General features: G+C 45.5%; 1 protein-coding gene across 1 annotated transcript; it reads left to right on the top strand.

Moving 5' to 3' along the window:
- Positions 1 to 204: 204 nt before the first annotated feature.
- SEC23IP (SEC23 interacting protein) lies at positions 205 to 24505 on the top strand. The gene is made up of 18 exons (XM_054071099.1): positions 205 to 406; positions 4184 to 4707; positions 5877 to 6072; positions 6318 to 6511; positions 6859 to 6948; positions 8613 to 8733; positions 9073 to 9162; positions 10128 to 10269; positions 11678 to 11886; positions 13016 to 13134; positions 13680 to 13850; positions 14626 to 14721; positions 14903 to 15109; positions 16430 to 16585; positions 17536 to 17638; positions 18957 to 19142; positions 19950 to 20112; positions 22982 to 24505. Exons 1-18 carry the CDS (start codon positions 262 to 264, stop codon positions 23061 to 23063), a joined length of 2994 nt encoding a protein of 997 aa, XP_053927074.1. The 5' UTR covers positions 205 to 261; the 3' UTR covers positions 23064 to 24505.
- The last annotated feature ends 227 nt before the right edge of the window (positions 24506 to 24732 follow it).

Raw genomic sequence — 24732 nt, 5'->3', positions numbered from 1 at the left:
TTCTCCTACTGACCTATAGGCGGTGAGGCCGTCAAGTCGCCATCTTATGTGAGGGCGGAAAGGCCTTGGCCCGCCATCTTCTGTACGTCACTCGCATGGGGCAGGGTTCGCCATCTTAGAAGCGGGCAGAGCGGTGCGGGCGGAAAGGGTCGGGCACACCGCGTTCTTTACGTCCCGCACGGGCGGAGAGGCGCCGCGGACGCCATATTGGAAGCGGGCGGAAGCGGCGCGGCGAGCAGGGACGTGGCCGGGGGTGCGGCCATGGCGGCGGCGAAGCCGGGGGCAGCCGGCTCCAGCACCAACCTGCTCTTCTCCTCCTCCGCCACCGAGTTCAGCTTCACGGTGCCCTTCATCCCCGTGAGCCAAGCGCCGGCGGCGTCGCCGGGCCCCGCTCTGCTGGCAGCCGGTACGGGGCGGGGGGCGGCAGGTTCCTGAGTCACCGGCGGGGCCTGGGGGGCACCCGGCGGCCCCGGATCCTGAGGGGACCTGGCGAGGAGGCGGGCGAGGGACAGGCCGGGGGCGGCAGGGAACGGCCTCAAGCTGTGCCAGGGGCCGCTTAGACCGGATAGTGGGAACAATTCCTTCTCTGAAAAGGTTCTGGGCGCTGACAGAGGCTGCCCAGGGAGGCGGTGGAGTCCCCATGCCTGGAGGGGTTTAAAAGACGGGTAGATTAAGCGCTTAGGGGTATGGTTTAGTAGTGGACAGGCGCAGTTGGACTCTTTGATCTCAAAGGTCTTTTCCAGCTAAGCGATTCATTTGTTCTATGATTCATTGACTGTCACAGAAAGGCGACTGACTGTGTCCTGGGCTGCATGCAGAGCAGCGGCACCAGCGGGGAGAGGGAAGGGATTCCGCCCCTCTGCTCTGCTCTGGTGAGACCCCCACCTGGAGCCTTGTGTCCAGTTGTGGAATCCCCAACATCAGAAGGAGATGGATCTATTGGAATGGGTGCCACAGAGATGATCTGAGGGCTGGAGCATCTCTGCTCTGAGGACAGGCTGAGAGAGTTGGGATTGTTCAGCCTGGAGAAGAGAAGGCTCCAGGGAGACCTTGGAGCAGCTTCCAGTGCTGAAAAGGGCTCCAGGAAAGCTGGGGAGGGGCTTTTGTTCAGGGAGTGCAGGGAGAGGATGAGAGGAAATAGTTTTAAGCTGAAAGGGGGGAGATTGAGATGAGATCAATGAGAAATGTTTCCTGATGAGGGTGGGGAGGCCCTGGCCCAGGTTGCCCAGAGCAGTGGGGGCTGCCCCATCCCTGGAGGGTTCCAGGTCAGGTTGGATGGGGCTTGGAGCCCCTGATCCAGTGGGAGGTGTCCCTGCCCGTGGCGGGGGGTTGGAACTGGATGGGCTTTAAGGTCCCTTCCAGCCCAACGCATTCCATGGCTCTGTGTTCCATTGCAGTCACTGGTTGCCCAGCCAGGTGTTGCAGGGATCTGGCTGTGTAGAGCAGTTTGAGTTTTGAATCATAGTTCAAACCAGGAAAGAACAAGCCTTTGGGTTTGAATTTTAAGTTGTGTAAAATGTGATCAGGGTTGATTGCAGGGGTGTGTTGCCATCTGACAAGGAGGAGGAAGCTGAATGCAGCGATAAATTTGTCCTGTCTCCAAGAGTGATTAGTTGGTGCTTTGTGCTTTGCTGTTTGACGATTGCAGGTAGGCTCTCGAGCACAGATGTGGATAAAATAACTGATACATTTATTCAGAAGGCAGTGTTCTTAATGAGGAAACGGGCCAACGGCACTTGTGGCTGTCTAGTGACAATCTGGGAATGGCAAGGTTCCACATTGTCCTGGGAGGAATCCGCAGGAGGCTGTCACACAGGCGCTGTTGAAGACAGGCTGTGTTGTGTGTGGGAAGAAAGCAGCCCTTGTGTGTTAGAGCTGCATGCTCGCAGGAAACTTGTGAATGTGTATGAATTGCTTGTTTACCAGCTAGTCTGGGCTTGTGTTCATGTGTAATATTTGTAAAATTACTGATCTGTACCGGGACCAGTGCTGTTTAATACTTTTATTGATGATATAGACAGTGAGTGCACCCTCAGCAAGTCTGTGATTGACACCAGGCTGAGAGGAGCAGTTGTTGCACCAGAAGGACGGGATGTCATCCAGAGGAACCTGGGCAGTCTGGAGAAGTGGGCCTGTGTGAACCTCATGAGATTGAACAAGGGCAAGGTCCTACACCTGGGTTGGGGCAATCTGTGGTTTCAGTACAGAAAGGGGGATGGTGTGACTGGGAGCAGCCCTATGGAAAAGGATGCAGCCCTGTTGGGGAGGAGAAGCTCGACATGAGCCAGCAATGTGTACTCACAGCCCAGAAAACAACTGCGTCCTGGGCTGCATCCAAAGCAGCGTGGCCAGCAGGGCGAGGGAGGGGATTCTGCCTCTCTGCTCTGCTCTGGTGAGACCCCACCTGGAGCCCTGCGTCCAGTTCTGGAATCTCCAACATGAGAAGTACTTGGAACTGTTATGGGTTCAGAGGAGGCCATGGAGATGATCTGAGGGCTGGAGCATCTCCCATATGAGGACAGGCCGAGAGAGTTGGGGTTGTTCAGCCTGAACAACTCCCCTGCGGGAGACCTTAGAGCAGCTTCCAGTACTGAAAGGGGCTCCAGGAAACCTGGAGGTCTTTTTCCAATGTCCTGGAGTGATAGGATGAGAGGGAATGGCTTGCCAGGTACTCTGGAAAGCCGAGAACTCGCCGTGCGCTATGCGTTGTGCTTCTGTCTATTCCACAATGTTGATGAAATGTTGAAGGAAGGGGAATTTTATTGTTTAGAGGCCGAGGCCTTGTATTTATTATAAATGGTTGTTCTGTTTGTAGCTTGGAAATAACACATAGGCCTGGCTACGTCATGGTCATTGCTTGAATGGTTTATGTATTCTCCACATGATGGTTCACAAACATAGATTTTGGGTTTTATTCATCAAAGTGGCATAAAATGCTATAGGTTAAAGTAGGCGATTGATGAATGCAGGTGATGTCTTGAATTGACACGATCTGGAAAGATTACTGAATAAAAGGTGGTTAAAATAGTCCTTTTTAGTCATGGCTGCTGCTGCTTTTATGATTAATTAATTAGAACAGCAGCTTCCCAGGGAGGATTGTCTGTGGATTCCCCTGTGCTCCCTTGATGCTCTGTATCACAGTCATGTTGGCTGTGGATAAAGATGTTGGCCGTTGGCTGTGTGTAGCTGCAGAGATGCTGGGTCTGTCTCTCTGGCTGGGGTCTGAGTAGTGGAGGAGCAATGGTGGCTCTGTGGTTTCTTCCCCACAGCCTGGGGATCATTCGATTGCCTGAGCAGAAGACAACACTCTTAGGACTTCTGCAAATTGCACTGGCTGCCCGCAAGGTGCTGTTCCCTCAGCAGGCAACAACACTCAGCCCAGCCCGTGTTTCACTGAGCTCACTGCGAGAACTGTGGTGATGTCAAACCACCTTTTTCCCACTTGTTACTGGATTGCTGCAAAGCAGAAAACTCTGATTGACCAGGACTTGCTTTATGCATGGGGACTTATTCTTCTGTACCAGCATTTTAGCTCTTGTCCCAGTCTGGAGCGGTATTTTTAGAGAGAGCTGGAGTCAGTCCTGCTCGTCAAAGAACCTGCAAGGTGGCCATAACTCATCGCTCTAAGTCAAATGAGAAACCTTGTGAGGGCTCTGCTGAAGAAGCAGGTGAGAACAGGTTGGTTAACCAGTGGGATTTGCCTGTTTGGGTATGTCTTTAAGCTCCGCTTTTGAATTTGACCTTGGAATTCTGAAAACTAAAGCTTAAAGTCCTCTGCTTGGTAACTGTTTTCATGGTGAAAGGAATTGAACCAAGGCTGCTCTTGTATTTCATTGGTGTCAAGGAAACTGGAAGGGACTCTAATGCTCCTGCAGGGAACTTTATCAGGTTGGCTTGGAAGGGACTTCAGTCATACTTTGGTCTTTTATTTCGGATTTTTAACTTTTGTCGCTTTATTTGCAGACACTGAGTGATTTTTCTGGTCCATTTTAAATAGTCTTGAAGACATGGTATCTTCTGTTTCATTTTATGGTGTGTTTAATCGTAAAGGATGCATAAGCTTTGTAATCCTTTTGCTTTTGTGGGGGTTTCGTAATAACTGATAGTGTTACGGAACATTTTTACTACATAGGCTGACGGGTTTGAACCTCTCCTAATATCTCTGGTGATCTTATTTTCACAGATGATTCTGCAGACGTTGGTGAAGAGGACAGCTTCCTGGGTCAGACATCTGCGAGCCCCGCTCCACCACAGACTTTCAACTATTTCTCTCAGGTCCCCAGTGGCAGCGATCCATTTGGAAGCATCGGGCAGCAGCCCTTGACAACCGCTGCACCGCCCGTTGGAGCACCTGCCTTCACCAGGCCTCCAGTTTCGCTCCCGCTTGCGTCTGGGTCCCAGGACGGGCAAAACAGCTTTGGCCCACATGTCCCCAAGTCGCAATCCTCGTTCAGCGCACCACCTACTTCACAGGGGGCAGTTTCGGCTTATCAGATGCCGCAGCAGAGCTGTCCCCCGCCTGCAAACGTGGCTACTCTTGCCCAGGGAACAGCGCAGCAGGGGTACAACCCTTACCGGCACACCACCCTGAGCAGCAAAGCTAACCCGTACCTCACTCCGCCGCAGCTGCAGCAGAGCCAGGCACCACCACCGTCCTCTGTACCCCCCGCCCAGATGTATCAGACGCCTCCAGGACCATTGACACAGGTAGGTGAATCATTCCTGAACTTCTGGCACCAGAACGTAACAATGAAATCTCTTTCCTCTTTGAAGAAGTCTCTTTCTCCTCTTTATCCTGTCCCTGGCTACCAGGGAGGAGAGACCAAACCCCACCTCGCTACAACCTCCTCTCAGGCAGTTGTAGAGAGCGATGAGGTCTCCCCTCAGCTTCTTTTACTACAGGCTAAACAACCCCAGCTCCCTCAGCCACTCATCACAAGGCTTGTGCTCCAAACCTTTTCCCGGCTCCATTTCCCTTCTCTGGGCACGCTCCAGCCCCTCAATGTTCTTCTTGGAATGAGGGGCCCAAAACTGAACTCAGGATTCGAGGTGCAACCTCACCAACACTGAGTCCAGGGGGATGATCCCTTCCCTGCTCCTGCTGGCCACACCATGGCTGATCCAAGCCCAGATGCTCTTGGCCTTCTTGGCCACCTGGGCCACTGCTGGCTCATGTTCAGCCTCTGCTGACCATCACCCCCAGGGCCTTCTCCTCCAGGCAGCTTTCCAGCCGCTCTTCCCCAAGCCTGGAGGTTTATTTTTCTCTTAAGTGTATCCACTGTGACAGTTACTGCTGACATCACTTGCTTTTAGTTGTGCTAAGTGAGCTGATTTGACTGAAATCAGCTTTTTGTAGGCTACAGTCCCTTCCAAAATCAGTTACTTTTCTTGTATCACTGAGGCTATGAGTTTTAAATCTGCCTCTCCTGATCCCTTTGCAGGAGGGCGGTTACTGAAGGGGCCACTGCTTAAAAAAGTCAATCTTTGTGCAAAACCATAATTATCTCTAAATGAAGAAGGAGAGGACGGTTGTTTTGTTTTTCTGTCAAATGTGGTGGCTGGAAGAGATGAGCTAAGCCTGAATGCTGAAAATTTGGGAAAATATTTTAAATCTTGATGGTTTTACATAATTAAGGTCCTAGGCAATTGGAGTTTATTTGTGGGAATGAAATTCACATCCTTTCTCAATTAAAAAATGCGTAACATTTCAAAAATATTAAGTGCCCAACTTGTCTATAATATTTTTGGGTGGAAAGATAAAGTTCTTGGGAAAAAATGTTAGAAATAATGGCTCAGAGCGTTCTCTGTAGTTCTCACAGGGCTGGTCTATGCGTTGCTTTGTGAGATGGAGCTGATGAGCCCGTGTGTATTTTCAGTTTCCACAGCCTCCGTCACAGCTCCGTGCTCCCAGGCCAGCAGGTCCCCTGGTCCCGGCGCCTCCTGCTTTGCTGCAGAACCAATATGAACCAGTTCAGCCCCACTGGTTCTACTGTAAGGAGGTGGAGGACAAGCACATATGGATGCCCTTCAGCACTCTGGATTCTGCAAAGCTAGAGGAAGTCTACAACTCCGGTAAGTTGTATCTTACTCAGAGGTAACCAGAGTATCTGTATCTGGGAGCTTTTCAGAGCGCTTTTTTGTTGTGTGCAGCGCTTATAGAAGCATTTTTGGAGCAACACAGTGACATTCTGAAGCTTCTCTTCCATAGGATCTGTCTTAATGGCTTAATATTCATCACAGAAGTGATTTGGGCTGGAGTGAAAGAGGAAAGATTGTATGTGACTGTGTTGTAACGGAGTGTGACTTCTGTGTCCTAGTCCAGCCTGATCCCGAGAGCGTGGTGCTGAGTACTGATGGGGGACGCTATGATGTGTACCTGTACGACAGAGTGAGGAAAGCTGTGTACTGGGATGAGGAGCCTTCCGAAGTGAGACGATGCATCTGGTTTTATAAGGGAGACAAGGACAGCCGATTTGTTCCTTACACCGAGGATTTCAGTGATAAGCTGGAGGTTAGTATTAACTTTTGTATTAATGTCACCAAGAACTTTGTAGTTCTGTTTATGACCTCAGAAATATTTCTTTTGTGGTTCATTAAAATGATTTTCAGCTTGCACTCCCTGCAAGTAAGCAAAGTCGGCAAATCCTGGAAAGGGGAGTGGCCAGAAGGCCACGTTGCTCATGCATAGATCCTGCACCACTGTGACTTAAAATCAACTTCTGTAGGTCTTCATGTGACACTTTTGTGTAAATAAAGTTATGTAAAATATAACCTTAATGTTACAGAGGATGCCAAAGGCCAATAAATCGCTTGTCTGAGAAGGCAGACTGATTTTGTGTAACTTGTTTACTGTTTCAGGCAGAATATAAAAGGGCTGTAACGACAAATCAATGGCATCGGCGACTTGAATTCCCAAATGGGGAGACAATTGTCATGCATAATCCCAAGGTAACAGATTTTGGTGATTGGTTCTTGCAGAATTCACTAGGGAAATATAAATTGAATGTGGTCTTAGTCCTGCTTGAAATGTTCTGCTTGGTTGTTTTGAGTATGTGTGCATTAAAGATCATAAGATTTATAGAACACTGAGCGCCTGCTTGCTTTGATGTGCTGTCATGCAACTCCTGCTTGCTTCAATGATTAAAAGAGATTAGAAGAGAATGCTTGCTGAAACCCAAGAAGAATAAGGATTTATATAGTAAATGTTGTGACTGAGCATAACAGCAGCAAACGGGAGGCAATTGGAATTGGTTTAACCTCAGACAGTTTGTACCAAATGGAAGGGAACTTAAACTAAGAGCTTTCACGTGGAGAAGAGCATTAATATAACTTTAAAGCACTTAGGTTTTGTATCTAAGCCATGAGGACTCTTCCACTGCGTTTAGGCCATGAGAAAGTGTAGCAAAAAAAAAAAAGAAAAGCTTTAAAAGTTAAAGCTTAGCAGTCTGTTGTGATGAAAACACAGACTTCAGCCTTATTGACTGGTGCTGTTAACTGTTCACTTATCACAGTCACAGTAATTAATAAATAAATAAATGAAACAACTCAAGAGCCAGAAAGGATCATGATTGCTCCTACTTTAAGCACTTGATAATGCTGGTTAAGGAGTTCTGTCCAGTAAAAACCTAGAGAGGGAATGCATAAACTGCTTGGTGTCCTGAGTTCGGACTGTACCGAGTTGGTGTAAGTCCTGTAAACAGCCATGTTACTGAATTCCTCACTTTCCAAGGTCTGTGGGCTACTTTGAGAGCTGTTGTCCTTCCCTGAAAAGCACTGCTTCCCCCACCCCATGATAGAATAATTGTAAATAGGGGCAGTATTCAGTCTTCTCACAAGAACAGTAATCCACTATGGAAGACTGGGCACCAGGGCTTAGGATAGAGGAGCTTCAGCAATGTTTGCTTGGAGTTAAAATTGCTCAGAACCACCAAGCAGGCCGGTTTCCTCAACTGTGGTTACTTCTGTTTGTCACCTGGCTGTGCTTCAAATTAATGAGAACTTTCTGGGTTCGTTTGGAATCTGGTGTTGGTGAAGCTGACGCTACCACAAAGAATAGCCTGAGAGTTTCCTGTGGGTTTTTTTGCGTATGTGCTAATTAAGGAAGATGCAAAGTAAAACAATCAAACTATAGGTGTGTTGAATCATGCAATGCTCTCAGGCTAACAAGACAGTCTGAGAGAGTTGGGGTTGTTCAGCCTGGAGAAGTGAAGGCTGCAAGGAGACCTTAGAGTGTCCTTCCAGTACTGAAAGGGGCTCCAGGAAATCCAAGGAGGGGCTTTTTCGGGGGCCTGGAGTGATAGAATGAAGGGGAATCCAGCTTTAAACTGGAAGGGGGAAGATTTAGATTGGACATTAGGAAGAAATTCTTCCCCATGAGGGTGGGGAGGCTCTGGCCCAGGTTGCCCAGAGCAGTGGTGACTGCCCCATCCCTGGAGGGGTTCCGGGCCAGGTTGGATGGGGCTTGGAGCCCCTGAGCCAGTGGGAGGTGTCCTTGCCCGTCGCAGGGGGTGGGACTGGATGGGCTTTGAGATCTCTTCCAAACCAAACCATTCTGTGATTCTATGAATTAAAAGGGTTTTTGTGTTGATAAATGGATGGTGTGTTTTTTTCAGGTCATCGTTCAGTTTCAGCCTTCCACCACTCCAGATGAATGGGGCACCACTCAGGACGGTCAGGCCAGACCGAGAGTGGTGAAACGTGGAATTGATGATGATCATGATGAAATTCCTGATGGTATGTGATTACTTATAATAATAATAATAACTTGGCATTCTGTGATACCTGGATTCATGGGTCTGCAACTCCAGGGGTCAGTTTGGTTCTGTCCACAGTAGTGGGTGGAACAGTAAGTGCTGTTTATGCCTGGAGTCTGGAGATTAAAGTTCCTTAGCCTGAGCTGCTCGAAAGAGGTGATCCGGTTTGGTTTTTTTAATCAAGAGTCCTGTGGCTACATTACACCCTGAACCTTGTTATGTAAAAGGCTTTATAAAAATGTCTTAAGGTTGCTCGATCCTAGACTTCACTGCTGTGGTACACAGTGGTACCTGAATCTTTTATTTCCTTTTTCTACAGGAGAAATGTCCCAAATTGACCATCTGGTATTTATGGTCCATGGCATCGGCCCTGTGTGCGACTTGAGATTTAGAAGCATTGTTGAATGTGGTAAGTGTTTGCTTCTTTAATGAGCAGTCGCATTCTTAACTGTTTAGGTGTAGGTCTTTATCTTTTATTCACATAAGCATGTCTCTAAATAAAAGTCTGTAATCTGAAGATCACTTTCTGGTAGGACTTTTTCTGGCTATTTTCCAAAAGCAGAATCTGTGTTTTGTCGGATTTACAGCTTTAGCTGTTCTTATTAGTCCACAGCATTAGGTTTGCAGAGCGGTTTGGCTTTTGGGGTACACGGGGGTGTGTTTTGTGGTGGAGTGTGTGCTTTGTGTGGGGTGGTTTTCTGTTTGCTTTTTTGTTTTTTTTTTTAAGAACACTCCAGCACAGCTGAATAAATTCAGAGGCGGTGTCTGGTTGTGGAGTGAAAATACATTCATCCTGAGCTAAATAGAAGCTTGGTAGATAATCCACTTTTAAAAGCAGTATATTTTCTTATAGTTAGAGGAGCAATACTTTCAAAGACTTTTCCACATTGCAGTTTATTTTGTTTGTATTTTGACTCAATCAGAAATCGGAGAGGGGGGATAAAAAAAGACTATTTGTAACTGGGTGTTACTGTCAGATTTTCATTACTCTTTGTGGGGGCAGAAGATTCCACTGCCGCGTGTGCGCAAGACAGTAACGGCTGATGTCCTTGTGCATATGCGGCGCTGGCGAGTACAGGACAATACAGCCGATGTCCTTATGCTCGCTAGCAGAAAACCGTGGGACAGTAAACAAGACACCATGAGATAGTTAAGCGGGAGGAGAAAACACGGAGATAAAGACACATCTGTAGCAAGTAGAGTTATGCTTGATCGCTGTAACTGTGGAACCTTTAGAAGTGGAAAATCACTGGGGTAGCTGCTATCGAGGCAGTTAAGGGTATATAAAGCTTTGCTTTTGCATAATAAAGGGATTTCGGTTTTGACCCTGAACAGAGGCTGTGCCTCAATCGCTACAACTCTTTTTCTCTGCAGTTGATGATTTTCGGACTGTTTCCCTGAAGCTTTTGCAGACTCACTTTAGGAAATCTCTAGAAGAACGGAAGGTGAGCAGGGTGGAATTCCTTCCAGTCCACTGGCACAGTTCTCTGCATGGGGATGCAACAGGTGTGGACAGGTGAGGATATGGTTTAATGCTGTGGACTTTGTACAAGCTGCATCTGAACAGTTGTCATAGAGTGGATAAAAAGAGAAGCTACTGTACTCTTGAGGCTTGATGAGTAATTGTGTGACTGGGTTACAAAAGAGAATCTCTTATTTTAACTAACGGTTTGATGAGGAGTGTTGGGAAAGCTGGAAAAGCATGAGGAGTATTTTGTTTGCCTTCATGACACTGATTGACAGGATACATATGTGCATACACAAGCGCTTTTCAGTCCTGCATTTCCATGGAAGTGGCTCATGCTTTGATGCAGAATGATGAGTGTGTAGAGATAGTGAAGGTAAGTATGAAATGGTGAGCATGGAGGTGTATTGTCCAGCAGCAGGAGTGTCCAGCGTAGAGTGGAGTGTGCTCTCCTGCACCTTCCTGCGGTCTCGTTGACTCTATCCCTAAAGCACTGAGCCCTCTCTCCAGTCCTAGAGTAGTACTTGGGTTATGATCAGGCATTTGAGCTGAGGTTTTATTTTGTTTTTTGAATCAAAGCATAATCATGGTATCGTGGAATGATTTGTGTTGGAAGGGACCTTAAAGATCATCCAGTTCTAACCCCTCTGCTGTGGGCAGGGACACCTCTGTAATATCTATACCTATAGTTCCCGCTATAATATCTATATTTGGTAGGAGTGTTAGAGCGTTTTAAAATCTATTTTAAGCTCATTTCCTGGTGCCTGTCCCTTTGCTGACGCTTGACATTTTGAGCTGTTTTCTCTTGGTCAAAGATGGGGAAGTAGAAACTGGGAGGGCAGCAACCGCTACCACTTTGAGCGCAGGCTGGTGTGCTCTGGTTCAGTCAAGTGATTGCTTTCCTAAAGTCTGTGTCTTTTATTCTCATTTGAACACTGCATTATCACGAGGAATGAAGGTCCTTGTTCTGTTACTCAACTCAGGCAGTGTTAACTAGCTGTGGCAGTCTCAGTTCTTTGTCCATCCCGTTGCAGCTGTCTTTACTCCATGCAGGCAGATGGTGATGCTCGTTCTCCAAAAAGAGATTATGATGTTGCCTGTTAACTTCAATTTCACCTTCAATTTTTGCATGCGAGTTCTTTCTCTTCCGCTTCTGCTCATAAAACTTCCCTGTTACTGTATGACAACAGTGTTGGGACAGGGAAGAAATTACTTCAGGCATCCTTTCAGCATGGAGACAAAAAAGGGCAGCTGTACCTTTCTCAAATATGAACGAACAGTCAGCAGATAGCACTGGCATATGAGTGTGCAACGAGGCCAGAAGGCTGTATGGTTTTTAATGCCTCTAGACACCAAGTCTGTAGTGTTTCCCCTGCCGCTCTGCTACCTGTCATTTCAAAAGTTAACAAAGTTCTTATCTGTAAAGACATTCATGCTTCTCATGGTTCTCTGTTCCTAGGAACATCAAAAAAATCACTTTGCCAAGCATTGGGCGCCTGCGCCACTTCACCAACGAAACGCTCCTTGACGTCCTGTTTTACAACAGCCCCACCTACTGCCAGACGATCGTGGATAAAGTGGGGATGGAAATGAATCGTTTGTACGCCCTTTTCATGAGTCGCAACCCAGACTTCAAAGGAGGAGTCTCTGTGGCTGGGCACAGCTTGGGTAATGAGCGAAGGTTTGGGACAAAACCTGCATTCCGCACTGAGGGAAACAGAGCCTTCGTTAAGCATAAGGCTAAAATTAGCTGTTAGGACATGGCTGTCCTTCAGAATACAGCTGACTAAAAGTCAAACCCCTCTCAACAGTGAAGCGTACAAAGCCTTGAGAGAGCATTAGTGCTGTGTGGATGTGTGCATTTCCCTCACCTTTGCCTTCAGTTTCCTTCATGAAGGAAATTTGTGTCTGATTTGTCATTAAAAGTTGGCAGGTTATGTAGTGTATTGTTAGGTCGGGAACTTCCAGTATTGAAAGGGGCTTCAGGAAGGCTGGGGAGGGGGTCTTGATCAGGGAGTGCAGGGGTAGGGTGAAGGAAAAGGTTTTCAGCTGAAAGAGAGGACATCAAGATGAGATCTTAGGAAGAAATGTTTTGCTGTGAGGGTGGGGAGGCCCTGGAACAGAGCAGTGGTGGCTGCCCCATCCCTGGAGGGGTTCCAGGCCAGGTTGGATGGGGCTTGGAGTCCCTGAGCCAGTGGGGGGTGTTTTCTGTGGTTCTGCATTTCAGAACCCCCACTTCATAAAATTAAGATAATATTTTGGAGTATAGAACCAGTGTTACAATGACAAATGAGGTACTGGTTTAGGCTAGCACTTTGCCTCCAGCTAGGCAAGCAGTCCAAGTTGATGAAGAAAAGGTCATTTAATCATGGCAACTATGTGAAGCTATTTCACGTGTACAGGGAAGAAGAAAAATGTTTGCTTTTTGCTGAGAAGGATCATGTTCAAATTAATATAGATTCATGGAATGGTTTGGGTTGGAAGGGACCTCAAAGCCCATCCAGTCCCACCCCCTGCCATGGGCAGGGACACCTCCCACTGGCTCAGGGGCTCCAAGCCCCATCCAACCTGGCCTGGAACACCTCCAGGGATGGGGCAACCACCACTGCTCTGGGCAACCTGGGCCAGTGTCCCACCACTCTCATAGTGAACAATTTCTTCCCAATATATGGGTATTTTACTTTTAATTCAGCTGTCTATATTGTATATGTTGCTGATACTATTGCATATAAATCTTGGTTATGGTTTAGAGAAAATCTGACATTTCTCCCAAGGAAATTTTAATTCCGATTTTCAGGTTCCTTAATTCTGTTTGACATACTGTCCAACCAGAAGGACTTGGCTTCTTCAGTGAATGGTGGTCCATTCTCTGGTGTTAACGGGACTGTGAAGGATGTGGCTGCTCATGACAAACAGGTAATTTTTGTACCGGTCTTTCCAGGAGAAGGGATCTGAGGTTATCAGCAAGTTTTCCTTACGTTTCCAGGAGTTGTTACAGTCGTGGGTTCTGATAGTACTTTTTAACACTCAGTGGAAGTGTGTCATTCAGTAAATGCCATCCATTCCCAGAATAAACTGATTGCAACTCTCTAGTTTGCTACTAGGCCAGTAGCGAGGTTTGATGACGAACGTCACCCTTGTGAACACACAACTTGGTCTTACCAGTACTTGAACTGTGAGGGAGATGCATTAGAGGGAAGCAATTTGTGTTCAAGCTAGGAAAGGTGAACAGTTATTTGCTGCTTAGAAAGAAATGTTTTCCTTCTAAGAAACCTTTTCCTTCAAGAAACCTTTTGTCTCTCTCTGTAAGTTTCGATAGTTCTGATGTTGTTAGTGAAAAATCTGTGTCCTGCTTCACTAAAAATGAGCATAAATTTACAAAGCTTACATAATAATTAAAGTAATTAAACTCGTATTGGCTTTTCACTGTTTGATGAGATTGTCTGTGCTGTTTTGTTAAGATGACTGAAGATACCAGTTCTCTAGGCTCCTCGATTACTACTTCTGGCGATGACCTTTGTGAGGCTGAAGTGGATGATGATGTTCCTACTTTGCAGAAGACTTTGGAAATGCTTAGTTTGTCAGAGTACGCGAGCACGTTTGAGAAAGAGCGAATCGACATGGAGTCTCTGGTAGAGCAGCATTTGCTTGACTTTTGGGGATTGCCCAGGGTGTGGAGGCTTATGTTTGGGTCTTCACTGTTTGATAGAGGGTTGTTTTCTTTTCTTCATGCATTTAATGTACCATGAGGCATGACAGCATTCCAAAAGGGTAAGAAAATGAATGTCTGACATGGAGACTAAATGTTATGTGAATTCTTTTCATGGTTTTTTTTCCCCCTGGTTATTTTTGGGGCAGTTTGTATAATTTCTTTGCAATTCCTTTGTATTTTCTATAGCTTTATAAAATGTCTTCTCTAATTCCTATGACTTAGGAAATGGTCCAAGGGCTGGAGCCCCTCTGCTGTGAGGCCAGGCTGAGGGAGTTGGGGTTGTTGAGCCTGGAGAAGAGAAGGCTGCGGGGAGACCTTAGAGCAGCTTCCAATATTGAAAGGGGCTCCAGGAAAACTGGGGAGGGACATATTACGAGGGTCTGGAGTGATGGGATGAGGGGGAATGGCTTTAAACTGGAAGATTTAGATTGGACATTAGGAAAAAATTCTTCTTGATGAGGGTGGGGAGGCCCTGGCCCAGGGTGCCCAGAGCAGTGGTGGCTGCCCCATCCCTGGAGGGGTTCCAGGCCAGGTTGGATGGGGCTTGGAGCCCCTGATCCAGTGGGAGGTGTCCCTGCCCATGGCAGGGGTGGGACTGGATGGGCTTTGAGGTCTCTTCCAAACCAAACCATTCCATGATTCTGTGTTTCTAGAGAACTTATAAACTATGCTTTAATGTGTGTGATTTTTTGTAGCTGATGTGTACAGTCGATGACCTTAAGGAAATGGGGATCCCTCTTGGACCAAGAAAGAAAATAGCGAATTTTGTGAAAGACAGAGCAGCCAAGCAGGTAAGCGTGCTTTTCAGGAATGAAATAAAATGTTTGGCAAATGTAACCAACTTTCTTGCTGTGGAGTAACTTTTCTTTAACACACTCATTATCATTATCGATAAATTAAATTAGGAAAGGAATTAAATAAAGGAAATGTGAAATAACCCTTTTTTCGTGGTTTTGAAACGTGTCTCAAAAGGAACAGAAGAAGGCGTTAGCAGAAAAGAAAGCGGTGCTGGCTGCCACCCTCCAAACTCAAGAAGATGCCCAGAAAGCAAAAGACACATTAAATTCTGTCTCCCCTTCCGAGTCTGGTCAGCTGCGCTCGAAGAGGAAGCTTCCAGTGGGTGCATCCGTTTCTTCTGTGAACATCGACTATGAGTATTTTGAGGTTGGAACCGGCCAGGTGAGACTACATAGATTTAAATGAATCATTCGGTACAACACTTTTTGCTTGGGTTTGGTTTTTTTTGATGTTGGTGACTTTGTGCCACTTCCCTTGTTCGTTGTGCAAACATTGTGTTTAGGTAGAGCTTTATCTTTTGGTGGGAGAGTGCGTTAGATTAGTGGTAATCAAAACTTGTTGTCACAGTTTAGCCCCGGCCCAGCCAATTTCAGCAGCTAAATCCAAGCAGTTGGGCTCCCAATTCCCTTCTCCCTCACTCTCAGGGAAAGGGAAATGAGAGGAAAAGACTTGCATGCTGGAAACTAGAACTACAGCTTTAATAATACTGAAAATAATAAGGAAGTAATAAAATATATACAAATATATGGAATATACCCACCCCTCAATGACGGCATACCCACAGATGCTGCAGAGCAGACACGAGGGAAAGGGTCCGAGGCCGGGAGGGAGCTGGGCTCAGGGAATGGGTTCAGGAACACACGGATCCGGGGTCAGGGGCAAACAGGCAGACGAGGTCCTCGGTGGACATCGGCCACCAAAGAAGAGAGCAAGACCCTTGTGATCCCTCAGTTTTATCCTAAGGGTAACGTATAGAGGATGGACTCCTCCGTGGTCTGGTTGGGGTCACCCCTCCTGTCTGCCTCTCTCTGCAGGTGCGACCTTTTCTGCCTCTTTCCCTTACGGCTCCACCAGCTCGAGGATGGCCTGGGTTTCTGTAGGAATAAGTGTGAGCAGTGGCCTTTCTGCATTCCAGTGCCCCGTGTGATCCCTGCTGGAGGGAAACCCTGCCCGAAACACATGCAGTTCACTGCCAGAAAATGAAGTTACTCAAACTAGACTGAGTTGAAGTCAGAAACTGATCTTACTTTAACTCGAACCACAACACTTGTTATACGGAGGATGCTACTCCATTTCGGTTTCTTTTTCACAGAGAATGAGCTGTGAAGTCAGTTCTGTTCCAGAAGCAGAACTGTGTGAATGACATAATATTAAGTGGTTCTGTGGCCTTACAGTTAACATGGTAGCCTAAAGTGATCCACTTATGCTGTTACAGACTTCAAAAAAAAGACCTGGAAGCCTTCCTCTTTGAAAAAGATCTTTTCAATTTGTTGTACTTTTGATTTTTTTAATAAGAAAAGTGTTCTGACATTATAAAATGTGCTGGTACCACAGTATTAGTGTGGAAGAGAGCAAGGCAGCTGAAGCTTCCGGAAGTACAGTGAGCACGTGGTTGATTTAATACCCAACTTGTTTTTCTAAGCGTCATGTTAACTAGCGGGCAGTTCTTGAGTGATAACAGGTCTGATTTCTGTCTGGTAGGTTTCTGTGGTTTACGGTGCGTTGGACTTTGAGCCAGATATTTTCTTTGCTCTTGGTTCTCCTATTGGTGTGTTCCTCACTGTGAGAGGCGTGGAGAAGATTGATGAAAACTACAGACTCCCTACCTGCAAGGGATTCTTCAACATCTATCACCCAGTGAGTAAGCAGTGCTTTTGAGATTTGGTTTGAATTGATGCAGGTGATGGGGATGCAGAATATGCAGTTTGAAGCTCTGGACATTACACCTCCTGATCCTTGGTGTACGTTTCCCAAAACACTCTTTTTAAAACAATGCCCCAACTGAATTATATATTCCAAACATTTGTGGTCTTTACTGTGGAAATCATAGAATAATTTGGTATATGGGAATATAACTATATTCCTTCCACTACTAAACCATATTACTGAGCACTTCATCTACCTGTGTTTTAAACCCCTCCAGGGATGGGAACTCCACCATCTCCCTGGGCAGCCTCTGCCAGGGCCCAGAACACTTTTGGTGAAGAATATTTCCTGATACCCAATCTAAACCTTCCCTGGTGCAACTTGAGGCCATTTCCTCTTGTCCTAAAAGTGACAAGAAGTCACTAGAAGCGAAGCAGAGCTGGCTTCACGTGCAGCATTCCAGCGATGGATTGGCTTGATGATATTTGCCCTGTTCATTTTCAGAGCTTAAAGAACTTTTTCTCATTAATTTCAAGCCACTCTTATAGATATTTACAAAGTGTTTATATTTGAGCTGTTTACAGGACTTTTCTGAGTTTCCAGTTTAGATTCTGTGAGATTTGGAGATCTTCAGTGGTTTTGCAGTCCATGCAGTGCACTTGTCCTCTTCTGTCCTGTCTTGTTTCTAGAGATCAGCAGAGCACAGGAATGTTTTGCTGTTCTTTTGCTTTTTTTATTTCCTTTCCTAGAATCTCTGTAGCAGAACAAGATCTAATTAGGTGATAAACCTGCTGGATCTTACTATTAAACTACATGGTCATGAACTGAAATGGAACAGTTCTCTATTAATCAGAAATAAGGATTTTTTTTTTTTTCACTGAAATGTGATAATTAGGATAACTTCTAAGCTAAATAAGTGTCAACATGTTGTTTCTTAACAGCTTGATCCAGTGGCGTACAGGTTAGAACCAATGATCATCGAGGACATGGATTTAAAACCAGTTCTTATTCCCCATCATAAAGGCAGAAAAAGACTTCATCTGGGTAAAAAGAAAACTTATTTCATATGTGGATCTTATTCTTCGTTTACTCATCTGTTGCATTTAGAATATTGTAAGATTTCAAGGAATTAATGGATGTTCTTGGATTATCTGACTGTTCTTCCTAACGATCAGAGGGAATTCCTCCCAGCCCAGTAAGCTGGGCATTCCCAGCTGCATTCAGATGAAATAGTTGCAATTCCTCCATCTTTGAGCTTCTAATTAACAAAATTCCATTTTAAAATCTTTATACATCACTTGTTCACTTTAAATCCTAAGATGATGTGAAACAGAAACTGAATTTACTGCTTTCTTTTACTTTGTCCCTAATGCCCACCACGAAGTGTTTAACCAGTGTCTGCTCAGTACTGGAAACACTGAGGAGAAAGCTGGTTCTGTAGCCGTTGGTGTGCCGGGGCTGGGTGTTACAGCTCATGGGTGCACATCCGATCAAGGTGCTGTCCTTCAGTTTTGCATTCCTAATAAGGAAACTCAGTTTTGCTGTACACTGACAATAGTAGTTGACAGAGCCCTTCTGAGAGCCTGTCTTCAGGCCCTTGGATGGAGAAATTCCACAGCATCCGTACTTTGGAATGGTACATCAGGGTGAATCTACTGTCTTAGATGATGACAAGTGTTTCTTAAGGAGTGTTTTAGGTTGCAGCTCTTAAACAATGTGTGTACGAAAGGAGGAAAATATGGTCTGTTGCTCTTTACTGGTTTTCCTTCAATGTAGCTAAATGTTTTGTGGAAAATACTCATGAGCCCTGAGCCGAGAGACCCACAGGGCTGTAACCGGTTATTGGGAAGAGCTCTCTGTCATTTGGAAATTCCCAGTACTGGGTGGCAGCTTGGTGACACAGCTAGAGCTGTCTGGGAGTGCTTCTGCAAACACACTGCTGCTGCGAGAAACGTTGGCAGCTCCTCTGGTCTCTTCTGCTGTGCTGGTGTTTGAAACTCATCTCTTTATAGTTTTCCTTTAGTGTTGGGTGCTGGGAGGGATTGTGGGGGGCGGTGGTGGCGAGAGATTGGCTGGCGCAGCTATTTTTGTGGACTCTTCTGGACTTGGAGGTTGTTGGACTGTTTCCTGTGCCAGCAGGTGTTCATTCATTGACTACAAAGTGAGAAATTAATAGGATATTTGCTATATCTCCCCTAATATTTTTAAATGGAATAGAGAAGGGCGACACACATTCATGACACAGCAGGCCTATTTCTCCTAACGATTGGGATGTGTTTGAACAGGGTTTAATTGTTCTGGTTTTAGTTTATCATTTACGTACTTCTGCTATTGTGATCTGTTTGTTTATCATTTATTTTAGAGTTGAGAGACTCTCTTTCTCGCATGGGATCTGACCTGAAACAGGGGTTTATCAGCTCTTTGAAGAGTGCGTGGCAGACCCTGAACGAATTTGCACGTGCTCATACATCTTCAACTCAGCTGCAAGCAGAACTGGAGAAAGTAGCTAACCAAATTAAAGAGGAGGAAGAAAAGCAAGTGGTAGAAGGTATGTGCGCACGTTGTTGGTTTCCTTTTAACTTATTTGATCTCAAATTAGTAGAGACTTGAGCTACTTGACTGCTTGCTATTGATTTCCTGATCCTATTATGGAAGCCTCTGTGCTCTTGGAGTATTAATGTGAAATGTAATCTACTGGTGCATTTTTGTCTTTTAGGAAAGGAAGAGTTAGCTTTTATTGTAGGATATTTTAAGCTTGAGTTTGTATAACCTGTCAGCTTTGTGTTAGAAGGGCAGGTTTCTAAGTCAGTTGTGTTTTCTCAGTAGAAGTCAATATGTATTGGTGAGATTTACTTTCTTCGGTAGTGTTTGCTGAGTTTTTGGTATGAACTAAGAAACATTCAAGTACGTGCTCTAGTGAAAAAAATGCTGCTGAGGAAAATAAACTGAAGTCAGATATAAATATTACCTCTAATGATACCAGGCGCAGACTTGAATTAACCGTCCGTGTTTAGTAATGCTGGCTTTGTTTATACTTATAAAGACATTTCTCTTAGTTTAAATCAAAGATAGGGGTTGACTCCATGCAAGGGGGATGTAAAACGTGTGATTACAGGTTATTTGCTTGTGGAGTGACTGGATCTGTCTGTAGGGTTTTAAAAATGGCTCAGTTTCTGCTTCATGTGAACTATTCTTTAAACAAAACCTGTTCTGAAAGCAATAAGCCTGTAGTTCCAGTATCCTTCCTGAGTTATGCAGCGGCACTCTGGTCAGTTGAGGCTGACTGATATTTCTTGACCCTAGTCCAGCAGGCTGTGCTTGGCGCTGGTTTTAATCTTAAACTCTTTCATTGCAGCTGAAAAGATCACTGAAATTCCAGAGCCTCCGAAAGATGAAGATTTCTTAGTGAAGGTTGGAATGCTTAATGGAGGACGCCGCATTGATTATGTTCTACAAGAGAAACCGATAGAAAGCTTCAATGAATACCTTTTTGCTTTACAGAGTCATTTGTGCTACTGGTAAGAGGAAGTGTTTGTGATTCTTTAAATCCTACTTCTCTGCTGTAACTGTATCTTTACAGATTGGTGAGGATGTGCCTGCCATTTATTTCACTCTTGTTGTCTGTTACTTCCTGGGACCAATATGATAACAGCTGGAATTGGGTTTCCTGTCCTGAGTGCTTTATGCTAAAACCCCAGGTGATCTTTGTCAAAACTTAGGCCCTGATGTTTGACAAACATAACCAGCTTTGTAGACACGACTATTTTTCAGGCTACTGCTGCTTTGAGAAGTTAAGCATTGCAAAAGGACCAACAGATTTTACAGCCACCAAAGCAGCGTTGGGTCTGAATGTATGCCTGTGACTCAGGTGCCCAGAGGGTTCTGGGCCTTTGTAGTCTTTGAAGTGTTTGGAAAAGACAACTGTTGAGTTAGATATGAGGTCACCCTCGCTTAATTCTGAAATGGCCTCTAATTTGGAATGCTGTTGCCTAACTGAGGTAATGCAAGGATTAAGGGTGGTTCTTGCTCTCTGCTCTGCTCTGGTGAGACCTCACCTGGAGTCCTATGTCCAGTTCTGTAATCCCCACCTTCAGAAGGAGATAGATCTGTTGGAAAGGGTCCAGAGGAGGCCACAAAGATGATCCGAGGTCTGGAGCCCCTCTGCTGTGAGGCCAGGCTGAGAGAGCTGGGATTGTTTAGCCTGGAGAAGAGAAGGCTGCAAGGAGATCTTAGAGCAGCTTCCAGTGCTGAAAGGGGCTCCAGGAGAGCTGGGGAGGGGCTTTTTACAAGGACATGAAGTGACAGGATGAGCAACTGGATGGGCTTTGAGGTTCCTTCCAACCCAAACCATTCTGTGATTCTGATTAAGCCAAACAGTATCCATAGTTATCCAGGAGTTTCAGTCTTGAGGTGTCACACCTAGATGTCACTGTTGGCTAATCTCATGTCAAAATACAGTTCTGCATTAGCACAGAGTAAACAAATCTATCCTCCTGTTGGTGGTAAAGACACTGCACACTGTTCTCCTGAACTTTGACAGCCAGAACACGCACCTTCAGCTACAAACATTTTCAGAATGAGAGCTCTGTGAGCATTTTGACAACTGTAGTTATTGGTGAAAAGGAACTGTATTAGACTACAATGTGTAGTAAAGCCTCATTACCTCTTCCTGTTGAAATGAAATCACCTGATGTCGATGCTCTGTTTTCAAAGATAAAGAAACAAAAGAAGGAAAAAGGCCCTGTGGATCTTCCTGTAAATTTGGATGGTTATGATTTACCACTTGTGCATTGGGGGTTGCTCATACACAATTTATTGAACAAGAAGCAGAGTTTGGTGTCACAGAATGGTTTTGGTTGGAAAAGACCTACATCGTCAAAGCTCAGCAGCTGCTGGAGAAGGGATTATCAGGAAGGCAGAGCTCCCCGGGCTGTCAGTGATGCGGTGGTGGCAGTGCCGTTTTGAAGGTAGGGGCGAAGGAATCAGGAGTGCTTTTCCACAAGGCGGCAGCCGATCATTGCCAGGTTCTTAAAAACCTGCTATGCAGAGCTGCTTTTTGTCATCTCGGTGAGGAAGATAAGCACGGTGATTACTGACCCAAATATGAGAATTAGGGATTTGGGGGGATTGGTTTAGGTGTTTTTCAGAGGGGATTGTCGGGGAAGGCCTTAAATGGAAGGATTCATGTGTTAGGGAGAATGAAGTTTCTGTGTTGACGCGTCTGCTTGCTTGTTTGCTCGCTCATTTAGTAGTGGAGACAGACCACTAAGAAATCATGGAATTATTTAATGGTTTCGGTTGGAAGGGACCTCAAAGCCCATCCAGTCCCACCCCCTGCCATGGGCAGGGACACCTCCCACTGGATCAGGGGCTCCAAGCCCCATCCAACCTGGCCTGGAACCCCTTCAGGGATGGGGCAGCCCCCACTGCTCTGGGCAGCCTGGGCCAGGGCCTCCCTGCCCTCATCAAGAAGAATTTCTTCCTCATGTCTAATCTAAATCTTCCCCCTTCCAATTTAAAGCCATTCCCCCTCATCCTGCCACTCCAGGCCCTTGGAAAAAGCCTCTCCCCAGCTTTCCTGGAGCCTCTTCAGGTACTGGAAGCTGCTCTAGGGTCGGCCCGCAGCCTTCTTGTCTCCAGGCTGAACAACCCCAACTCTCTCAGCCTGGCCTCAGAGCAGAGGTGCTCCAGCCCTCGGATCGTCTCTGTGGCCTCCTCTGCACCTATTCTAACAGATCCATATAATTTTTCTGTTGGGGATTCCAGAACTGGACACAATTCTGTCTCTGTGCTCAATTGTGGAAAATAGTCTGTAGTACCTTAGATGGACTCTGTCCTGGAGCTCCATAAATGATGTTTCTTATATTTGCAGGATCACTGTTCTGAACGTGTATATCTCCTTTATTGCTTCCCTGTGTCATTTTTTTAAAAAATCCTGGGAAACTGCCCTTTCCTAACACCACCTGCAGCTTGGGAACTCTGTTAAAATTTGCCTGTTTAATTTTGTAGTATTTTAGTGATTGTTACTCTTATTTTGGTATTGTTTGTTTGAGTTTAAATACCACTTTACAGGCGAGTAAGAAAATAAATTATGTCTGTGTTCAATTTGAATGCAGATAGCCTGCAGCTTTGATTTTGAAAAGAGGAGAAAAAATTCAACAGCTTGGCAATATGGCACTTGAATTGTATTAAACTTCCAGTTATTTGAGAATTTCTGTATTTTTTAGTGGGAAGTTGGTAGTGATAAGGTTGCATTCCTGAAAGATAAGTACCAGAGCAAGAGGCTGTGCCAAGTGTTTAGAGAGCTGGAATGGGCTGAAGTGTTTTTTACGGAAATTGGAATGTGGACCGTACTGAAATAATGCCTTGTTTTTTCATTCTTCCCAGGGGTTCTGAAGACACCGCCTTGCTGTTCCTCAAAGAGATATACAGGACTATGGATATCCATCCTGAGCAGCCACAACATTGATGTACAGAAACCTGGATTTGTAAGTTTGTTCTAGTAGGATTTATGTACTGAGATTAAATCCAGCTGCAACCTGGATGTCTTTACTTTCCCTTTCTTCCTCCGAAGTTCAAATGGTGAAGCAGGCAGTGAAGAGTTGTTTGGGTTGGCAAAACAATTTCTGTATTTAAACGCAGAGGAAGTCTTAAATCTTCCCCTCTCCGTTCCCCAGAGGTATCTGATGTTAGAGGTTATAGTGTATAATATTTGCCACTACAAATACGTCAACAAATATGATCTCTCTTTATCATGTTTCACTCCAATTCAATTGCTCCGTGAATGTTTAAGTGTAGGAAAACTTGGTGATGTTGGCTACAATGAAATTGCATTTCCAGTGCAGTAAGTTAAAGAATACCAACAGTGTTCCAGGGTTGTAATGTTCAAATTGTACTATTGGTGACTAGTTGTGCACCTATGTGCCAAGGAAAAGGTCACTCCTCTCTGAAGATGATGTTAATAATTGATACCAATAAATTGCTGAATGATTCCTCTCTGTAACCCAGAGTTTTGTTATCCTTATGTAGCTTAAGATTTCCAGTAGAACAAGTGTAACAAGGTTGAATGGAAGTTGGTTCCCTTTTGAAAAGAAATTAAATGCTCAATCATAGAATTGTAGAATGGTTTGGGATAGAGGGGACCTCAAAGCCCATCCAATTCCACCACCTCCCATGGGCAGGGACACCTCCCACTGGATCAGGGGCTCCAAGCCCCATCCAACCTGGCCTGGAGCACTTCCAGGGATGGGGCTTTCATGACATCTCTGGGCAACCTGTGCCAGGGCCTCACTGCCCTCATCAGGAAGAATTTCTTCCTAATGTCTAATCTAGATCTTCCCCCGTCCAATTTAAAGCCATTCCCCCTCGTCCCATCACTCCAGGCCCTTGGAAAAAGCCCCTCCCCAGCTTTCCTGGAGCCCCTTTCAATACTGGAAGCTGCTCAAAGGTCTCCCCGCAGCCTTCTCTTCTCCAGGCTGAACAACCCCAACTCTCTCAGCCTGGCTTCATAGCAGAGGGGTTCCAGCCCTCAGATCATCTCCATGGCCTCCTCTGAACCTGTTCAATCAGTTCAATGTCCTTCCTATTTTGGGGATTTTTCATTGAGAATCGCACAGTTGGTGGATTGTTCAGTGAGATGTCATGCAACAAAGCACAGCCAAGGATGTCTGTGTGGTTGGAATGGAATTGCTCAGAACATCAGAAGGATGTTTGTGTGGAACTTCAGGAGCTGCTCAGAACTTCTCTCACCACGTGCTTGACTGAACAACATTTGGGATTAGGCTTTGGATCCCAGAGGCCTAAATGGGAGGGCAGGTAGGGCCCACTGGCATGCACTTGATGCTGTGCACTACCAGACCACGATCTTGTTCACATGAGAAGAAATGTCTTTATATAGGCCGGGTAAAATATTGATTAAAAATATATATTTTATATATTAAATATTATATATTATATATAAAACGTCTGTAGGGAGTCTTAGATTTTGTCGCGTGCTCTTGGAGTTGACTGGAGAATTTAATTCTATTGGTGTGGAATGGAGAGACACTCTATTTCCTATTTCCCATTGTCCATGTTCTGTTTTCTCTGCACAGCCATACCTGCTGCTCCAACAGACCTGGGGACAAGCACATGGAAGA

Source organism: Cuculus canorus, chromosome 7 (genome assembly GCF_017976375.1).
Source record: "Cuculus canorus isolate bCucCan1 chromosome 7, bCucCan1.pri, whole genome shotgun sequence".
Lineage (NCBI taxonomy): Eukaryota > Metazoa > Chordata > Aves > Cuculiformes > Cuculidae > Cuculus > Cuculus canorus.
Note: the sequence above shows the minus strand (reverse complement) of the source record. Positions and strands in the feature narration are given on the sequence as shown.

What these genes read in the sequence shown, in the direction of transcription:
- SEC23IP (XM_054071099.1), top strand. Translation starts at nt 262, where the DNA reads ATGGCGGCGGCGAAGCCGGGGGCAGCCGGCTCCAGCACCAACCTGCTC. An exon ending in CTCCAGGACCATTGACACAG is followed by an intron (nt 4,708 to 5,876) that starts GTAGGTGAATCA and finishes GTGTATTTTCAG; the next exon opens with TTTCCACAGCCTCCGTCACA. An exon ending in ATTTCAGTGATAAGCTGGAG is followed by an intron (nt 6,512 to 6,858) that starts GTTAGTATTAAC and finishes TTACTGTTTCAG; the next exon opens with GCAGAATATAAAAGGGCTGT.